The sequence below is a fragment of the Perca flavescens genome, chromosome 19 (assembly GCF_004354835.1).
Source record: "Perca flavescens isolate YP-PL-M2 chromosome 19, PFLA_1.0, whole genome shotgun sequence".
Taxonomy (NCBI): domain Eukaryota; kingdom Metazoa; phylum Chordata; class Actinopteri; order Perciformes; family Percidae; genus Perca; species Perca flavescens.
In genome coordinates this window covers 31,424,413-31,442,805 of record NC_041349.1, presented here as the reverse complement: position 1 = coordinate 31,442,805, position 18,393 = coordinate 31,424,413, and the positions used below count along the sequence as shown (strand labels likewise).

The 18,393-nt window shown below is 38.1% G+C and overlaps 2 protein-coding genes and 1 long non-coding RNA gene across 3 annotated transcripts in view; 2 read left to right on the top strand and 1 right to left on the bottom strand.

Annotated features, from left to right (window-relative positions):
• Positions 1 to 632: 632 nt before the first annotated feature.
• mad2l1 (MAD2 mitotic arrest deficient-like 1 (yeast)) lies at positions 633 to 4,871 on the top strand. The gene is made up of 5 exons (XM_028564374.1): positions 633 to 841; positions 2,443 to 2,589; positions 3,754 to 3,874; positions 4,171 to 4,274; positions 4,373 to 4,871. The coding sequence occupies exons 1-5, from the start codon at positions 778 to 780 to the stop codon at positions 4,543 to 4,545; spliced, it is 609 nt and encodes a 202-aa protein (XP_028420175.1). The 5' UTR covers positions 633 to 777; the 3' UTR covers positions 4,546 to 4,871.
• A 4,677-nt stretch (positions 4,872 to 9,548) lies between these two features.
• On the top strand, positions 9,549 to 12,126 carry LOC114545851 (uncharacterized). The gene is made up of 3 exons (XR_003690939.1): positions 9,549 to 9,881; positions 11,122 to 11,183; positions 11,529 to 12,126. It is a non-coding gene; the product is annotated as an uncharacterized LOC114545851 (long non-coding RNA).
• pde5ab (phosphodiesterase 5A, cGMP-specific, b) overlaps positions 10,935 to 18,393 on the bottom strand; it is a 100,164-nt gene continuing 92,705 nt past the window's right edge. Inside the window, 3 exon segments of the mRNA XM_028564407.1 lie at positions 10,935 to 11,607; positions 11,799 to 11,882; positions 13,771 to 13,845. Of these exon segments, the coding sequence (XP_028420208.1) occupies positions 11,500 to 11,607; positions 11,799 to 11,882; positions 13,771 to 13,845 (267 nt within the window). The 3' untranslated portion in view covers positions 10,935 to 11,499.

Genomic DNA, 18,393 nt, shown 5'->3' with positions numbered 1-18,393 from the left:
TGTAATGAAAAAGTCTGTGAAAAAGTAATCCGCGAGTTTCCGCAAACACTTTCAGTTCTTTATGTTCAAGCTTTAGACAAAATATGGAGAAATGAAAGAAAATGTAGGCTTTCTGTGATAAACACAGTGATGAAAAGAATTTGTCAAATTTGAAATTTCAGCAAACCCTATAGATTTCTGGGAAGTGAACTAAGAGAGAGAATAAAAAAAAAACAGCACGTATTTCCTACTCACTTGTATTTGGCTGAATGGCTACTGTAGCTAATGTAGCCTACTGTACACTTTTTGGGCTACTTTCACCACTTCAGTTGAGCATTTAACTTATTAGTTAATATATGTAAAAGCTTTGTTTTGCTGTGGAAGATGGCAGTGCACCAGTTTAGACCCTGGAGAACAGCTGCCTACATACACTGGGAACTGCTACCTAGACTGTTTACCAAATTAGGGGAAAGTCAGTTGTTAACATTGTGCAGTGAGATGTTACAGTCTGTTACATCCAACGGAATGACAAAAAGGAAAGTAATATTGAAAAAGGAATACAATCAAAATTTCTGAGTGACACCGGACATTACGTTAAGTTATAGTTATAATGCACTGCCATCTAGTGCAAAGAAAATGTAAGCGTTATTTGACACGTCATCAACAGTGCGCCGAAATCGTGCACGCATGCGCAAAAGTGTGGAGTTAAGAAATTTCAAACTGGACGGCGGGTAGTTGAAGCATAGACCGAAAAAAACAAAGGTTCATTGTCACGAATATCGCCAAAAGTGTAAGAAAATGACTAGCACGTTGAAAGGAATTACTCTCAAGGGAAGCGCCGAGCTAGTAGCCGAGTTCTTCTGTAAGTATTTATATTTATGGTTGTTTTCAGCTCGTTTTGAGAGCTTTCGACACGCAGACACGCAGTGCTAATATGCTGACGTTACTGGCCTGGGTGTAGTTTAGTCCCCTCAGCACGGCAGTCGGAGCTCCATTAAAATATCTGAAAATGGAGTTTGGAGCGCCACTCTTCATTTGAGCACACAACCAACCAAACTCAATTAGTTTTATTCATTTTTTTTTTTTAAATGTGAATGCTAGAACGTGTTCGCATTGAAGTGTACTGCCCACTCCGGACTTTACTTAGCTTACGTTACGGTGAAAATGTCGAGCGTAACAAACGTAACGTTACCGGGAAATTTGGGTTTTTGCAGCAGCACTCGGACCTTATTATTCTTATTACACAGACATCAATGACTCAGACAGACAGAGATCCATAAGTACAAATAGATAAAGTAAAAAAAAAATTAAGCGTTAACGTTTTAGCCTGTAAAGCTATTTTAAGAATAGAAGCAAGTGAACTTTACATTTTGGAAACTAGCTAGCTATACAGGAGAAAGACTTCCGTTTACTGTTAAAAGTGTTATGTTCACGTTACGTTGTACTCATAACGTTATAACGTGAAGACAAATTCACCAGAGACTAGCTAACGTCAACCTTTCGAGAGGGATGTTGGTCTCCGTTTAACGTTAACGTTACGAGTTGTTGCTAGTGAGCATGGCAGCATAACATAACGTTACTTAACGTTAACGTTAGTCGGTTACTGTTGGCTTACTGCGTTTCCAATGCTACATTGAAAAGCAGAGCCACTGCAGCGGTAACAATGCCATATGTTTCTAATCACAAGGCTAAATGAACTAGCACTTTCAAAGTAACAGTATGACAACGGAAATATGGCACCGTGCATAACTTGACTTATCTGTATGCATTATCTATTCATACTCGTCTAGACCTGTAATTAAATGTGTTTTAATTAGGGCGAATAATCACATGACGGAAGACACTCAGATCTTTTTATTAGTTGAAAGAAAATATCAGTAGAAAACTGCACTTAAAATGTTATTTTTTTAGTGCTGCCTTTGTTATTCAATTTAATGTTCAATTTGTTAAGCAGAATACTAAAAGCAGTAGAACTAAGTACATTTTAATATCTGTATATAGCAAGTAATATCGTTAGTACGAAATTTAACAACGTTATTGCATATTTTCCTCATATCGTGCAGCTCTAGTTTTAATTATTTGTGAATTTGTCCTACAGTATATGTCCATTCATTCCAATACATTTTATAGATTTTAAATTTTTTTTTAATAGTATCAAATCATAACAACAGTTGTCTCAAGACACTTTACAGATAGAGTAAGTCTAGACTATAATTTACAAAGACCCAACCATTCCAGTAATTTTCACATAGCATATTTAGGCATAAGCCTATTTTCTTGTATTTTTAATCAACCCAATGCCTTTTTATACTTCTCAGTCATACTTTGATACTTGCCTGTGCTGTAATGTTAGCATATTTCTAATTTGAATCTAGTTTAACTGAGCAGCTTGGCTGTGTCACTTATTATGACTACCCAGTTTTCGTCTGTCTGAGCAAATTTGCTTCCCTCTTTCCACCACAGCATTTGGCATCAACAGCATCCTGTACCAGCGGGGCATATATCCTCCAGAGACTTTCAGCAGGGTGACCAACTATGACATGAGCCTTCAACTTACCACTGATCCCAAACTGAAGAACTACCTGACCAATGTGGTGTCTCAACTCAAAGGTAGCCTCGGCCGAGTGCTTCTGTCTACCTTGGATGATTCACATTTTGTCTTTCTGCAGCCTTTTTCCCAGGATGACTTTCACTAAAGTACGCAACATAACAATGGGAGAAGTGAACTCTGTAAGAAGAGCCTCATGTTGTCGGTTCACTTTTAAAGAGACAATTGTAATGCGGAAATATTACATATCAGGGTTTTCCCTGCCATAATAAGGTTTTGGTGCAGCACCTAAGCCAAATGAATGTAACTGAAAGACTTTTTTCAGACCTTATGATTGTAGACGGACTTCTTTAGGAACTTTTGTTTTTCAAGCCTTTTGAGTGTTATTTATTTATTTATTATCTGCTCTAGCTTTTCCAACGTTTTAGACACAGATATGGTGATAATACCGCTCCAAAATTATGTTGAGAGAAGAGACTCAAAACTACCACAAAGCAACCCAGACTACAAAAAGACGCCAAATGACCACAAAGACACAAAACGACCCCAAAGAAAACTAAAATGACCAAAACGAGATGCAACACGACTACAAAGAGACACAAAATGTACCGGGAAAATAGCTTTAGTTGTATTGAAAAACGTCCCATTTGCTTGAAGAAGGAGGAGGTGATTGGCTGTCTAACGTTACACGTCGTAGAGACAAGCAAAACTCTACGTTACACAGAGACGGGGCTCATGTAGTCGGAGCCGGAAAGAATAAGATTTGTTTGGTAATGTTGTCTTTTTGTTTTTATAAAATTGGTATTGAAAAAAGTATTGTTTAGGAACCGGTATCAGTGCCAATATTGAATATATTAGAACGATACCCAGCCCTACAAATAACGCTAGGCTATACCATGATTGAATTCGCCACCTAACGCTAGCTACAGTAGCTGTATGGGCAATGTTAGTCGGTGCATCTAACGCTAAGTTAGCTAGCTAGCACATCCCGCTACCCCTGGCTCTGTCCCCTACGCTAGGAGACTTCGCCAGGAAGACAGCAGCTACAGTTAGCCTCCAGTTAGCGACTGTAGCAACTCAAATTCAAGTTAGTTCTGAGTTGACTGAAGATAAATGCATATATGTATACAGGGTTGTATTGCATTAGGTCCCATTCAGACTATTCAGTGCCAGGGTGCACCCTCACACTAATAAGTCAGTAAACGTGTGTGTTCTCTGTGTTGCAGAGTGGCTGTTTGAGTGCACTGTGCAGAAGCTGGTGTTGGTGATCACATGCCTGGAGACCAACGAGGTGCTGGAGAGATGGCAGTTTGACATTGAGTGTGACAAATCAGCCAAGGAGAGCAGGTCAGCTTCTCTTCACTTGTCCCTGAACAGTCTCAGTTACAATAGTTCATTTAGTTTCATAGGATTTTCAGACTAGACGCTCTGGCTTGTTTATATTTCTTTAAACCAATCACAACCGTCCTGGGTGGCGCTAAGCTGCCATAGCGGGGCCACCTGGAGCTGTGCTGTATCCCAGCAGTGTACATCCTTTGAGCCAGACTACTATATCCTGACAGAAGCACACGTAGACAGATAATGTTTGAAGAAATCCTGTTCCTTTAGATCATGCATGTTAACTCTGTTCTCTTGTGACCCAGTGCTCCCAGAGAGAAGTCCATTAAGACCATTCAGGATGAGATCCGCTCAGTTATCAGACAGATAACAGCCACTGTTACTTTCCTGCCGCTGCTGGAGACGCCATGTGAGTAACAAGACCCTTTTCTACCAACAAACTGGTTGTCTCAGGTCACTTTTGGATAATGGGCAGTTGACTCATCCTTTGCCCCCCCCCCTCTCCAGGTGCATTTGACCTCCTTGTCTACACAGACAAAGACCTGGTAGTTCCTGATAAGTGGGAGGAGTCCGGGCCGCAGATCATCGACCAATCGGAGGAGGTGCGTTTGCGCTCCTTCACCACCTCCATCCACAGGGTGAACAGCATGGTGGCGTACAAGAAGACGGACTCAGTTTAGATAAACCATGCCCCCCCCCCCCTATGAGCTGTATATACAACCAAGCGCTGCCCCTTTATAGATTAGGTTTTACAGTGCCCTGTCCTACCTCACTGTCTGCATCTCTGTCCAGTATTCTAAACTTCACTTTGTCTCACTTGTCTTTTTGACGACTGACAGCAACCTGCTCCGTCTACACTGATGTAAATATTTCTCATAAGCAGTGATTTGTCTGTTTTCTTTAGTATTTTTTCCCCTTTCTCTCAAGTTGTCAACCTCTGTTTTAGAAGCTAGTGGTTTATATGTTAAACTTTTATAAAATGCCATAAATAAATGTCTTTCGCTAAGTTTGTTTTTGTGGTTTAACTGCTTTTGACCAGAAGGTGGCAGTACAACATAGTCACTGGTTGGTTACACATTATTCTGTGGGTTTGTAGTGTGTAACAGTATGTCAAGTTATAGAACAATACAGGACACAGAAAATAAACATTCTTCTTCAATGGGACATAGCATTTACTTTGGCTGACAGTGTTCAGTGACAGTTGTATATGTAATAATACACCTTTCTCATAACGGACCGTATCCGAATATTACATTGTCTCACCTGCAGTAGACACTGGTGTAATGTCCACATGTACATGAATGGACACCAGAATGGTTTGAACTGGGTTCTGAAACAACCCAGAGCCTGAAGCAGTAAGCACATAGATGTTTAGTTTTCTGAAGGAGGACAGAGCTTAGACAGCAGGCAGCACATGTACTACAGTGATAGACAGGGTCTTAAAAAGTCTCAAGTTTCAAAATCTAAATTTTAGGCCTTATAAAGTCTTAAATTTGCTGAAGTATTGTGTTCTAGGTCTTAAATAGTTTCTTAATTTTCCCACGTCCATGTAATGCTACCTGTTATGCTCATTGAAATGCTCCCTCTTTATTCTGTGGTGTTGTAGTTTATTTCACTAGTCCAAATATAATTTGCTGTATTATGACTACCAACATGCAACTTATATTGTAGCCAATCCGCTTTTGTGTTATTGGCACAATTGCACCAGATATAAAAACCAATTTCATTATTTAGCTACGGGCAGGTACAAGTATTAGCAATACTTATCTTGAAAAAAAAAAAAATCGATTTTAGGGCTTGTTTAAGTATTTTTTTTATTGTTATATAGGTCTTCATTCATAAGTCTTTAAAAGGTAATAAAAATGGATGATGATGGAGACTTATTAAAGGTACGAGACACAACCGGCAATAGAAAAATGAGCCTTCTGAGCATGTTGCGTCTACAAAATGGCTTTAGTTAGGACAGACTATCAAGCTTGTTTGTTGCTGCTAATAAAATGCACCGATGTGGCCGTGACACCTGTTACTGTGTGACTGAATACTAATCTGTTAACACCCTTCCCAGTGTAAAAGGGCCTGGGCACACACTGCACTTCAGTCAGGACCTTGCTTTGCTTTGTATAGAAACCTTTCAGTTGCTGCAACTTGATTTATTTATACAGCACATTTCATACATAATAAAATGCAACACAATGCTTTAGATAAAATTGACAATAAAACAAGTACAAAATCAATCGGTGCAGAGTATACAAATGCCAAGATATACGAGACACACCACGTACCAAGAGGTTAGCAATGGACTATTTTTTGAAGACAACCAGCTTTTGAAAGTGTTGGTGTCAGCGTGGAGGCCTCTCTCCGGTCCAGACAGTGTTCCATCTACCTCCAGAAGGCAGCCTCTCCTGCTTTAGAGTTAGTACCTGGGATGGTTAAAAGTAGCCATCGACCCATACTGGAACCGATATGAATTTACAGTGAAAATGAAATTCTTGATGTCAAAATTAAGATTTTGGAATGTTACATACACAAAACTTTGTTTAAATGCTTTAAGCAATTATTTCATGAATAAGAAACTTAACTCAACATATTACCCAGTACCAGAGAGTCAGATAGTGTTGTGGGCGGGACATTAAGGCTATGTTTAGACGGAAACCATCCGAAGCAGACTGATCTCATAAAGTGGCGTATGTTTGACACGCCAATTCGTATGCCGTTTTGGCGTGTTATCAAGACGCATAATCGTAATTTAATAATATATAATTTTAATAATTTTTACGCAAAGTCATGATGCCATGTTGTCTGAAGAGAAAACGCAAAAGCGGTGTTGCGCTCTCACTTTTTAGTATATTGTTTAGACAAGCATTTTTTGGGGGAAATCTGTGTGCATATGGTGATGCAAAAGTGTGTGAAATTCGATGTAGTATGCAGGCTAGATGGTAGACGTTCCTTCTACTTCTCTCCCTATTAGCGCCAAACCAAAACATGGCGAAGGGAACAACAAAAGCTGACAATTTTGGACAGACGAGGAGGTGGCACAACAGGACGTGGACTGGGAGTCCTGACAGTCAAGATATATAGACCTATGGACCGAATTTCTTCAGAGGTATCCTGTACCTGGAGGGACATCTTATCCACACGAGAAAGGTATAGGCAGGCTGTGGATACCCAACGTGGCCATGGGCGATTAATCACTCTACATTTTGATTTATCTAACAAAATCTGGGGTGGGTCGTGACAACTTTTACCCTTTAGACAGGAACGCAACGGTGGAGCGTTTTTAAGATTTTCACTCTGGAGGGTGGTTTCACTTTTTTGCGTTTTTAAGCCCATCTGATAAAATAAAACTGATAAAATAAAACATCTGATAAAATTTTGTCGTTTTCACCCGCGAGCCTAAGTCAGACTCAGTGGTGAGTGAAACTGAAGCAGAGGGACAGACACAGAGCTGTAGCCGAGCCAAAGTAGACCACTTTTTAATTCATTAACTTTATCGTATATTGCACAAACTTCACACAGATACAGATCATCCGCAAAATCTACCAAAAAACTGATCTTGTCAAAGGATTGATATGGCTCTTGAAATATAAATCACTGCCTAAAATCCCACCCAGATTTTTAGCTTCTCCTCTGTTCTTTAGAGACAGAGATCTGGCAGGATCTGCAATTCTCTTTCTCTGAGCCTTTGCACTAATGATGGCAAAAAAGAGAGTTCTCTGACATCCAAAGATGAATATCATCATCATCATGTCATTGAAGTGTGTGGCAAATTGTTCACATTTTTCAGTGGACAGCAAATCTGATGGGGTTTAAGATGCTGAATTAATTAGTCAATCTGTTGTAGAAAGGAGCACTTTACCGTTGTTATTATCATTGCTGATTTTATAGAAGAAAGACTGTCTGGCCTGTTAAATTTCTTTGTTGTAGTCATTAGTTTATCCTTGCAGATTTGTCTTTCTCTTGTCGTCCTGCCTGACAACCATTCCATTTCTCCAGGGGGCTTTTTATGTTTAGTTTAATGGGTGCAATGTTGAGTTGAAGTTCACAAAATCCTCAATCCGCAGTTGGTGATATTGGGGAACTACGACAACTCATTTATGGTATTTTTTACAACACACTGCTGGGTTGCAAGATCATTTCCATGGGTTGGTCGTGGAGAAAAAAAATTCAAAAACGATATGAAATTAAAATAACATTTCAGACTGGAGAGCACTCCTGTCTCTGAACTCTGCAGGCAGTTGCTGCCACCTCATGGCTCGGTTTTTACTCTGATATGCATTGTCAGCTGTGAGACCTTGAATAGAAAGGTGTGTGCCTTTCCATTCAAATTTTTCCTCTGTGAATTTCTTGTACATCAATTCAATTTGACGAGCTTAGTAATTGATACAAGGTTGTTTTTTTAAATAAATTACTGTGTACCAGAGCTAGGCAACAGCAAAATTCTGTGATGTTCTATTGTTGGCTGAAATGCAAGAGACGTAAAAGTACTAAATCATAACACTATCTGCCCACAATTTAATGCAAACATTACTAAATGTAAAACAGTGGAAAAGTATGAACAGATGCAGAGAGGTGACAAATCCAAATTTTTTTTTCTTTTAATTGTGAATTTGTCCTATTTTATCACAACAAGGCAGTGGGAAATGTTGACCTATTTCCCTTTGAAATTAGGCCTAGTTTGGCTCTTTTACATTTTGAAAAAAAAAAATCAAAATATTTCAAACAACACAAAACAGTACATTTCCAAAGCTCATCTGAAAGAGTTGTTCCTAAGAAAGGTCCTTCATAAAAGCAGATGTATGATTTTTGAAAGTATGAAAACTACATTTCCTTTATAAAGAATTGTGGGCTCTTGACAAAATGACCTTACAATATAGAGACTCTAATAAATATATAAAACACAAATAAATATATAATAGTTAAGACAATGAGTGAAAAAATGTCAAACTAGTGTGTGTGCTGTGGATGAAGACATATTTAACATCTTATCAGATTATTGTGACAATATGTAAAGTTTATAGTAAGTACAATATATCTGTATACTGGTGCTGATCCCCAGGGATCTGTGTCCCACCATTCAGTGTTCCCCTAAAATTCACTACTTGTGAGAGATATTGTAAGTGAGACTTTAAGATGAAAGCCTCTGTGCAAAAATAAAAATGGCTATTGTAATAAATATAGCTTAGTGCTGACTGTTATTTTCTCTGGTGAATGATAGACATGAAAGAATCGTGAGGATAGGAAGTCAAGTCTCACAAAGTTTGACGAAATGAGCATGACCTCTGAATCAAGGATTATGTGTCATGAGCACAGAATTGAACATCATTCTCACCAGTTTGTCATGGGAGTTAGCTAACAGTTAAAGAGATACTTTGCTGATTTTAAATTTAAATAACTTGTGATCACATATAATCCCTCATAGCGCCCTCATTAACTTACAGCAAGTAGGGTAAGTCTAACTGTGATTGATGTTTACATTTTGGCTAATCATTTTTTTCACCTTTGTTATATTCTTCCAAAACAGGTTGACTAACATGTAGATTTGCTAGCCTTTACGGTTAGCTAACAACACAGTCAAATGCGAACCGGTCAACTGACTGCACCACTTTTGTGCCACGCAGGAACTTTTTTGGTTTGGCCAGACAATTTATTATTATTTTAAATTTACTTCAGCGCGAACAAAAAAAAGACCCTAACTGGCCCATAAGAAACCTTTTTTTAAAAACAAGTGGGTGATTGGATAGACGTGACTTGGGTCATGCTGCAGACACAGTTCACCTGCTCGTGGGTCAACCGCACCCCCGGCAGAGATGGAGGGAATACCCCCCCCCACTTGTTGCTGCGGAGGAGAGGACACAAAAAAAGGCCGAAAAATCCTGCCGCCTATAGCTCAGATCCTGCATGTTGGGATAAAATTGATGAATACATGAGGGCATGTTGGATTAAAATAGGACCTAAAAGTTGCCAGAACAAAGACGCAGATGTTGCTGCCTCTGAAAGACAATAAACACCAAAAGAGGTAGGCTACTTTTACAAAACCCTGTTTAAAAGGAAACTGGCAAATGGTGAAACACAGCCAAGAGAATGGCTGTTGTATTCCCCCTCAAAAGGCATTGTGTTATGTCGCACAAATTATTTGGGAACAGTCATATTCAAGTGACTGGAAAAATGCAGCTGTACGCCTAGCTGAACATGAGGGATCCGAGTGTCACAGATAGACAATGTTTGCGTATGTTACGCGTTGTGCTGACGGTGGGCGGATAGATTTAGAACTAAAAAAAAGACTTGACAAGTTGACAATGAATGCGAATATTGGACCGAGGTTTTAAAGAGGGTGGTTGTGGTGGTGAAAATCAAGAAAGAAAAAATTCTAAAGGTAGGATTATGCTACAATATGTACATATGTATTATTGTGCTGCTGTTTCCTTATTGCTGTTAATAACAGTGTTATTATGTGCTGCTGCAGTAGTTTTTATAATTTTATTCACAGTTTAGTGTATTGCACAGTGATTTGTGTCCCAGTAATGATCAGTGGTGGAATGTAACTAAGTACTCAAGTACTGTACAAATTTGAGGTACTTTACTTAAGTCTTTTTTTATATGCCACTTTCTACTTCTACTCCGCTACATTTTGGAGAAAAATGTTGTACTTTTTACTCCACTACATTAATCTGAAAGCTTTAGTTACTAGTTACTTTACACATTAAGATTTCTGCAGACAAACACATGTAGGTCTAGTTTAAACAATACAATGTTTTATAATAAATTAAACTACCCAACAATATTTTGGCCTAAAAGTCCACCTGAAATGTTTAGTGGTTAGTTGATTGACAGAACTGTTTGGTTTGTTTAAAAAAATTGAGGATTTTTCCACATTCAGTGTTCTCACTTTTAATACCTCAAGAACATTTTCCTTATGATACTTACATACTTTTACTTATGTACCATTTTCAATGCAGGACAGTATGGTATTAGTACTTTTACTGAAGTAAAAGATCTGAATACTTCTTCCACCACTGGTAGTGATGTTGTGATTTTGCATCAGTAAAACCAGGTGTTCTGCACTGCTGCAGATGCTGTAGCCTACCTGTTGGTTTATAAAGCTAAAAGTGATTACCAGCTTGCTGTTGAACTGTGAATCCAGGGTATTCTGTTGCTTTGCTGTTTATAGTTACATTTCCATTGTAATTGTTTTGGGGCTGTGGTGGCAGAGGATAATATCTGGTATTCTTTCCACTTACACCTCTGCTCACACAAAGGGGGGCTGACCACCTTAATCCGCCCATGGCCGCCACATTCTCAGGTCTGAATAATTAACTTGGTGAGTACAACCTAATTACAATACAGATAGTAAGGACAGACAAACCTATGAAAATAAGACCAAAGTTGTAAGAAAACTGGAATTATTGTTAATGTGTTAGTAATTATACTTGATGGCATGTGAAGATGCCTTTTACTGTTAAACCAAATCTAGTGTTTTTTTCATCAGAAAATCTTTTCTTAGTAGGGAAATTATTTTTTTTGGCCACTATACATACACAAATCTTCTTATTTGCCAATTTAGATATCGTGCTATTTTCATCAAATTTTGAGAGACCAGGTTGGACATTTGTGTTGGTTGGGATCACACCATGCCATTAACCAGCCCCTTTCTCACACTCCTCAGCCAAACGCTTCCAGTGCTGCCGGTTTATCTGACATCCTTCCAACAACGGGGAGCAATACTCCGACATGCCAGCCAACGTCTGTGAGAGTGAAGAAAATATTTCAATTAACAAGGGGAAATTCAATGAGAATTGTTTTTAAATACAAAATTAATTCATCTTTCCAGCAAGCGGGAAATAATAAGATGAATGTCCACCATTGGCAGCTATTCATTTAGTACAGTGGTTTCCAGAAAAAAACTAGTCACCGCAAGTTATATGGGTTGAATTACCTCATATAACTGAATGCAGATAGCATCAATGAAGGACACCTGCATGCTGGGAATCTTATCTCTTTTCTCACGATTCATCAGGTCCTGAAGTAAAGGGATAAAAAAAAGAAATTGCATGAAAAGAGTGCAAAAATTATGACACTTTAAAGCCTCTGAACACCCACACAGTTTCACTTATTCTGGCTGATTAGACCTCTGCTCAGGTTTAAGGAGGGCTGGAGTTTAGATGGGAATTTATTAGGTCACAAATCTTTTCTACCAATAAGAATGATAAAGGTGCTATTTGTCCTGCCGTAACAAGTGCAACAAAGCTAACAAGAGGTTCAGAGAGATGGCAATCAATCAGTCTAAACACAGTTGTTGTTGTTTTTGTTGTTTGTTAAATAAATGTCTCATCATATAGTGACGTCTTCAAATTGCTTGCTTTGTCAAAAGGCCAAATCACAAAGATTTTTCATTTATTCATGTGTCACACCACCATCTCATGCACAAAATGAAACCCAGGAATAACAAAAAATTACTGGACCCTACCACCTGCCCAGGTAAGTCTAGAGTGAGTTGAACTGAAAGAGCAACATTAACACTCTAGATCCAGAAAATATCATTAAATTTACAGAGATCAGTTACTGCTGACAATACCATATATATATATATATATATATATATATACACACATATATATATATATTTTTTTTTAATATTTGGGGTAATATTTGTCATGGTGCTAATATATATATATATATATATATATATATATATATATATATATATATATATATATATATATATATATATATATATATATATATATATATATATATATATATATATATTTGGATGCCCATGACAATTAGCATAGCAATGGCATTTACTACTGTGTCAAATAAACTAAAACATTATACTGAAATTAATGATTGAGCAGACACATCATGTATGACAAATAAAAGCAGCACATTCTCACATTTGAGAAGCTGGAACCAGCAAATGTTGATTATTATTATTTCATTTGCTTCCAATTGATGAATCAACTAATTGTTTCAGCTCTCAACAGTGACATGTTCCCAAACAATTAATCTAAAAACTAAGAACATAATTTTAGAAACAATAGCTGCAACTGATGCAGCCATTTCTTTACAATGACTCCTTCTAATCCCACTAGAAAGTCTGGCATAAGACTTTTGGAATATGCCATCAATTAGGGCATCAATAGTCCTAAAGTTGTCAGGTAACACAAAAACATACAGTTATGTCAGTATAGCTTTTAAAATAGATGCCATATCTCACAACCAGAAAAACAATGCTTGGTTCAATATTCAAAATTTACAATGGATTACCACCTCCTCCATTTACCACAATCAGAAAAATGTTGGGGATAGATTAACAAGATCTAGAGTAAGAGGAGACATACAGTAGCTGTCCCATGGAGGAAAACATATTTCGGCCAGACAGCAATTACAGTTTTGGAACATCCTTTTATTAAATATATGACATAGTGAATCTTATCATTCCTTTGAACATAACTTTAAAACTTGGCTTAAAAACTACCAGAACTGCCATCGCACCTGCTTGCTTGCCTGTTTTCCTTCTGGTTTCACCTGTCTTCTGTTATATAATGTCAATTTATGTTTTAATGTTTAACTTGTGCTTACTGTGCTGATTGTCTACCTACTTAATTTTTATATGTCCTAAGCTTTCTATAGCTGTTCATGTTTTGCTCTCTCTGGTTCTAACTTGTCATGTTGTGTGTGTGTGTTTTTGTTATTGGCTAATTTAACATCAGACTGAGGGACAACAGTTGATGAATGAGCATTTTGCCCAACAATGGAACATTTACTGTATTGTTGATCAATGTGTATTATAAAAATAAAAAATAAATTAAAAAGTGGACCAATAACGGATCCCTGAGGCACACCACAGCTTGTGTACTTCTTAAAGAGGTTTTTGTCATACAGAGGGGACACAATGCACTTACACTGGGCTCAATGTTCAGCTCTTGTCTCTCCTTATCCCCCTGTTCGAAGAACTCAGTGGCTACTAGCTCCGCAATCTGCAGAGAGAAGACACAGATGAGTTCAAATAACATTGTTAACCTAAAGCATTGTTGATTTGAAAATACAATGGACTTTCAGGTAATGAAAAACTTAGAACATGACAAAAGAGAACACATCAAGAACTTCTATATTTACACTATTGACAATATTAACAATTTTCATTCCAAAAGCATTTTACTACAAGCATAAACTGGCGAAAGTGGTTTTCTTCCTATATCCAGAAGTTAGACCAAGGACAGAACAGAAGCAAACTATTAATGTATCACAACAAGCAAAACACATCACAGGTTGTTAAAGTTGCAGTAAGCGATGCTAAGCATGCCAGCATGCTACACTCCAGGAGTCATCAAGAAGAAGAGATGGCCGAGAAACAGCAAAAAAAGAAAATGTCTAAAGAATACAAATTGAAAAAAAAGTTGTGAGGTTGATACCGCAGAGTTGACCTTTAGCAGCGGTGTTTTGTTGTTTAAGGAGCCTGGTAGCTTAGCCGCTCGTAACAGTTAAAGAGTAAGATCCTAATTATTTAAACAGAAATATCCCTGAAATTGGTATCGCCAAACTCACCAGATTCTATTTAAATAAACATTTTATCAGCATAAAACACACTGTATTCAAAGTTGACAGAAACAAAAATAAAACTATGAAAAGCCGTCTCTGTTTTGGTTAAAATAAACCCTTAATTTACCCATTTACATGTGAAACTATGTTGGCTCTATACACAATAAATAATAAAAGTACTGTTTATTTACGAGTCTGGTGAGTTTGGCGATAATGATTTTGGGGCTGTTTCTGGTTAAAAAAGATCTTCCTCTTTAACAAAAAAAGTCTATCTCTGTAGATATCCTTTCCATAATGTTGTCAGACACTTAGAATAATAATCTGAGCCTGTCAGCAGCAAACACTGAACTTTTAGTTGATGGAAATTGATGATGCGCATTTGGCAAAATAGGGTTAAATTGCAGTTTGGTTCACAGCTGCCGGTTATATCATTCTCGCTCAATACTTGTTCTGATTTTTGTTCACATTCACATCAAGTCACACCAATGCTTTTGAAGCGTATATATATATATATATATATATATATATATATATATATATATATATATATACAAAGAAAGCAAGAAAGAACAAATGCAAGAACTTGAAGAAACAAGAAAAATAAAAGCATGCAAGAAACACCAAGACTGAAGGATCGTAAGAAAAAAAAAAAGTAGGTATGTATGAAGGCAAGTCAGGAACAAAACAAAGTAAAATAGAGTAAGATAGAGAGAGAGAGGTAGTCACTCTAAGTTAATAGTCTCCGTCTGTTTACAGAGAGGTCAATGAGATCTGACTGCAGCCTCGGGCTCATATCAGTTTCACTCTGTGAGTATGTGTGTGTTGAAGCCATCTGGCGCTCACTGATGACTCTGTAATAAAGGCTCAGTACTATAGAGATGCAGGGGGATTCAGTCAGTGAGACAGCTTATTAGAGCTGACTAAAACCAACACAAAACATGAGGGAAATTTTAACCAGTGAGGCTAAGTAACTTTGTCTTTATTTACTTTACTAATGTCAGTCAGAACAGCAAAACATTTGTCTGCAGAGCAAGTTTGCTCTGAGAATAACTTGAGTGGTCAGGGGCCACTTCATTAGACTTCCAACAACAGCAAGAAAGACCTTCTACTGGGTGTATGAAAGCATTTTAAACTGCTGATTTTGGAGCTGGCACACTTAAGCCATATGTTCATGATCAGTATGGTCAAGCAAGTAAACTGTTAGGGTCAAGTTATTTAAGGAAACCTGAATCAAAACCAAGTGATACACTCTAAGAAATAGCTGTGTATTCACAGTTGTATTTTAGTTTTTTTCATTTTGAATTGCATACTTTGTTCTCCAACAACTTTTGCCGGCCACAAATGTTGGTTTTGGAAGATTATAGAAGTCTACATTGTGGCTTTTCTTTTACATTTGTCACTTTTTTTATGTTTAGAAAGCTCATTATATCTGTCTTCTTGTCTGCAAGCATTCATTTTTCACAAAAGAGAGTGACAAACTCATTTAAATTTCAGTAACTGTAATTGCATTACTTGATTAAAAAAATATTTTTGTTACATGCTTGTTGCCGCTACAAGTAGTGGAATTACAGTAACGCGTTACTTTGTAGCGCGTTACTCCCAACACTGGGCTTAATGTTTTGTATTTTAACTGTAGCTACACAAAAAATTGCTGTTTTGTAATTACGGGGGAAAGACGAGGGTAACGAGCGGCCAGAACTTTCTATTATGTTATTTTACAGATTTATTTCTAATGTTTAAGGATAGAGAAGGGGGATATTATTTAAGAGGTACATTTATGTTTAAACAACCACTTGTGGGAACTAAAACTACTACTACTACTCTTAAAAGCATGTGTATTTCAGTTTGTGGGGTGACCTTATGGAATGGACTTATCAATAATCAAACAGAGCCATAATATTATACAGTTCAAAAATAGATTCAAGAAAACAATTGACCATTACACAGAGGTGACCTGAATATATGAATTGGAATGTACACACGGTGTATAGTTGTATGTTGTTGTATTACTGTAAGTTATTTTATGACTTTCAATTTTTGTATGCTATTTTGTTATATATATATATATATATATATATATTGTGAAGTAGAGGCAGGACGTTATAAGCATTATGCTTCAGCCTGCTCCTTCTCAAACTCATTCTTTTTTGTTCTGTGATGGAATCGGATTGATGCCCAGAAGGGCTCTGCAAACAGCTGTAAAGTGTCACACAGCATCAGCCTCAACTTCCTGCAGTCGGTTCCCAATGATCATCACCACTGAATGCTGTGCCCTCCTCTACAAGACACCTGCAAGCTGTGAAATGACTGAGGTTTTTTGTGCAGAAAGCTGAGTTTGCCACAATCTCAGTTTTGTGAAGAAGGCTTTTACACTTCCACAAGCTGCCCTGCATATTCAAGTTAAGGATGTTCAGCTCCTGTGGAATACAATGTCCATGACCCATTTTGGATCACCATCTCAGGCTACATTGCTACATTTTGTTTTTTAAGCAGAGTTTTGAGCCAAAAGCGATCTCCATGCACACAAGTGTTTTTAGCTCCAGTAGAAGAACTAATCTCCGTTTAAACCAACACGCCCAAACCTCATATCTCATCAAAATTCTGGTATACTGGGCATAAACAGGAGGCAGCGTGGAGACTCCGCCTGCTGCTGGTAGTTGCCATTAGTAGCTTTGTCTCAGAGAAAGAGACGTCATGATCAGTCGAAGCATTGGCAGTGTTGGTGTTGCCAAAGGTCTCCGTTTGAGGCTGTTGAGACTGCAACACAACCCCGCAGATTCCAAACCAAAACGGGTCAGTGTTTCCAAATGTCTCCGGTTTAGGGGCTCGGAAACGCCAGAGCACGGGGAATGAGATAGCCTGGTTGACACCAGACCCTTCTCAGTTGTAACTGGGCAAGGTTACAACTGGGCAAGGTTCATTCACAGCTCATCTCCAAAGGGATCACTAACGGACGCCGCTCAAATGCCTCTGGGCCCAATTGGATAGTCCTTCAACCAATCAGACCAACGATCCGGGTGACGTAGCAGCGACAGCGGCATCAACAGGTTGCTGCGCTTCAGTGGCCGTCATGTTGAATGTAAACAAAAAGCTGCTCGCCGTTGCTGCGCTATCGTCATCGTATGCTAACCCGCCTCAACGGTTGTGATTGGTGCCTCAATTTGGAAACATTGGAAATGGGCTTGACTGGGCTCTTGGCCAGACTGACTTGCAGAGTAAATCTCAAATTTGCCGGAAGTTCGTCAGGGTTTACCCAGGCTAGGAATGAGAGGTGGAAACGCCAGAGCAGGGGGAATGATAGGGGGAAATGTAACAAAAGATATACAGTATTTGTTCAAAACGTAGCAGTGTAACTGTAGCCTCGGGAACATCCAATCTTCCATGAATCTCTTCACTGTAGCTGTGTATCTTGATGACTTTCTGTGAGTTCCTGAAGTCATCCTGAACTTGACCATGGCAAGTCTGTTAAAGACTTCAAGATGACAGTATTGAAAGTCTAAGGACAGGAGTTCCACTTTATGACCCCTTTAACTCCCAACACCCTGAGATCTGCTGAGGTCTTACCTTCCAGAAAAGTATAGACATTGTCAGAGGACACAACTGGAGAATTCTAATCTCGAACCAAAGACACTGATGTTTACATGTAAAGTAACATGGGTATGTTAGTTATCCCAATGTCTGATCAAAGGGACACAGAAACAACCAGAAAGGTTTGTCTCACAGCTGCTGTTCCCTGGATGTAATTGACACATTGCAGGACAATAGACAAGACACATTCATATTTCAAGCATCTGCTGCACAGTGTCTGTTGGTGTATAATGCAGTAGAGAACACTTTAGTTTTGTCCGTGCTTTTGTCAAGCACCACAGAGTATTCAGTATTCAAAACTCTGGCTGCAATGTCCGTCTTTCTTGAAGCTGTCTGATGTTCATCATCCGCTTTTCTATTTTGGTTTGGAAAGAGACATCTAAGTTGTTCGCAGCCAA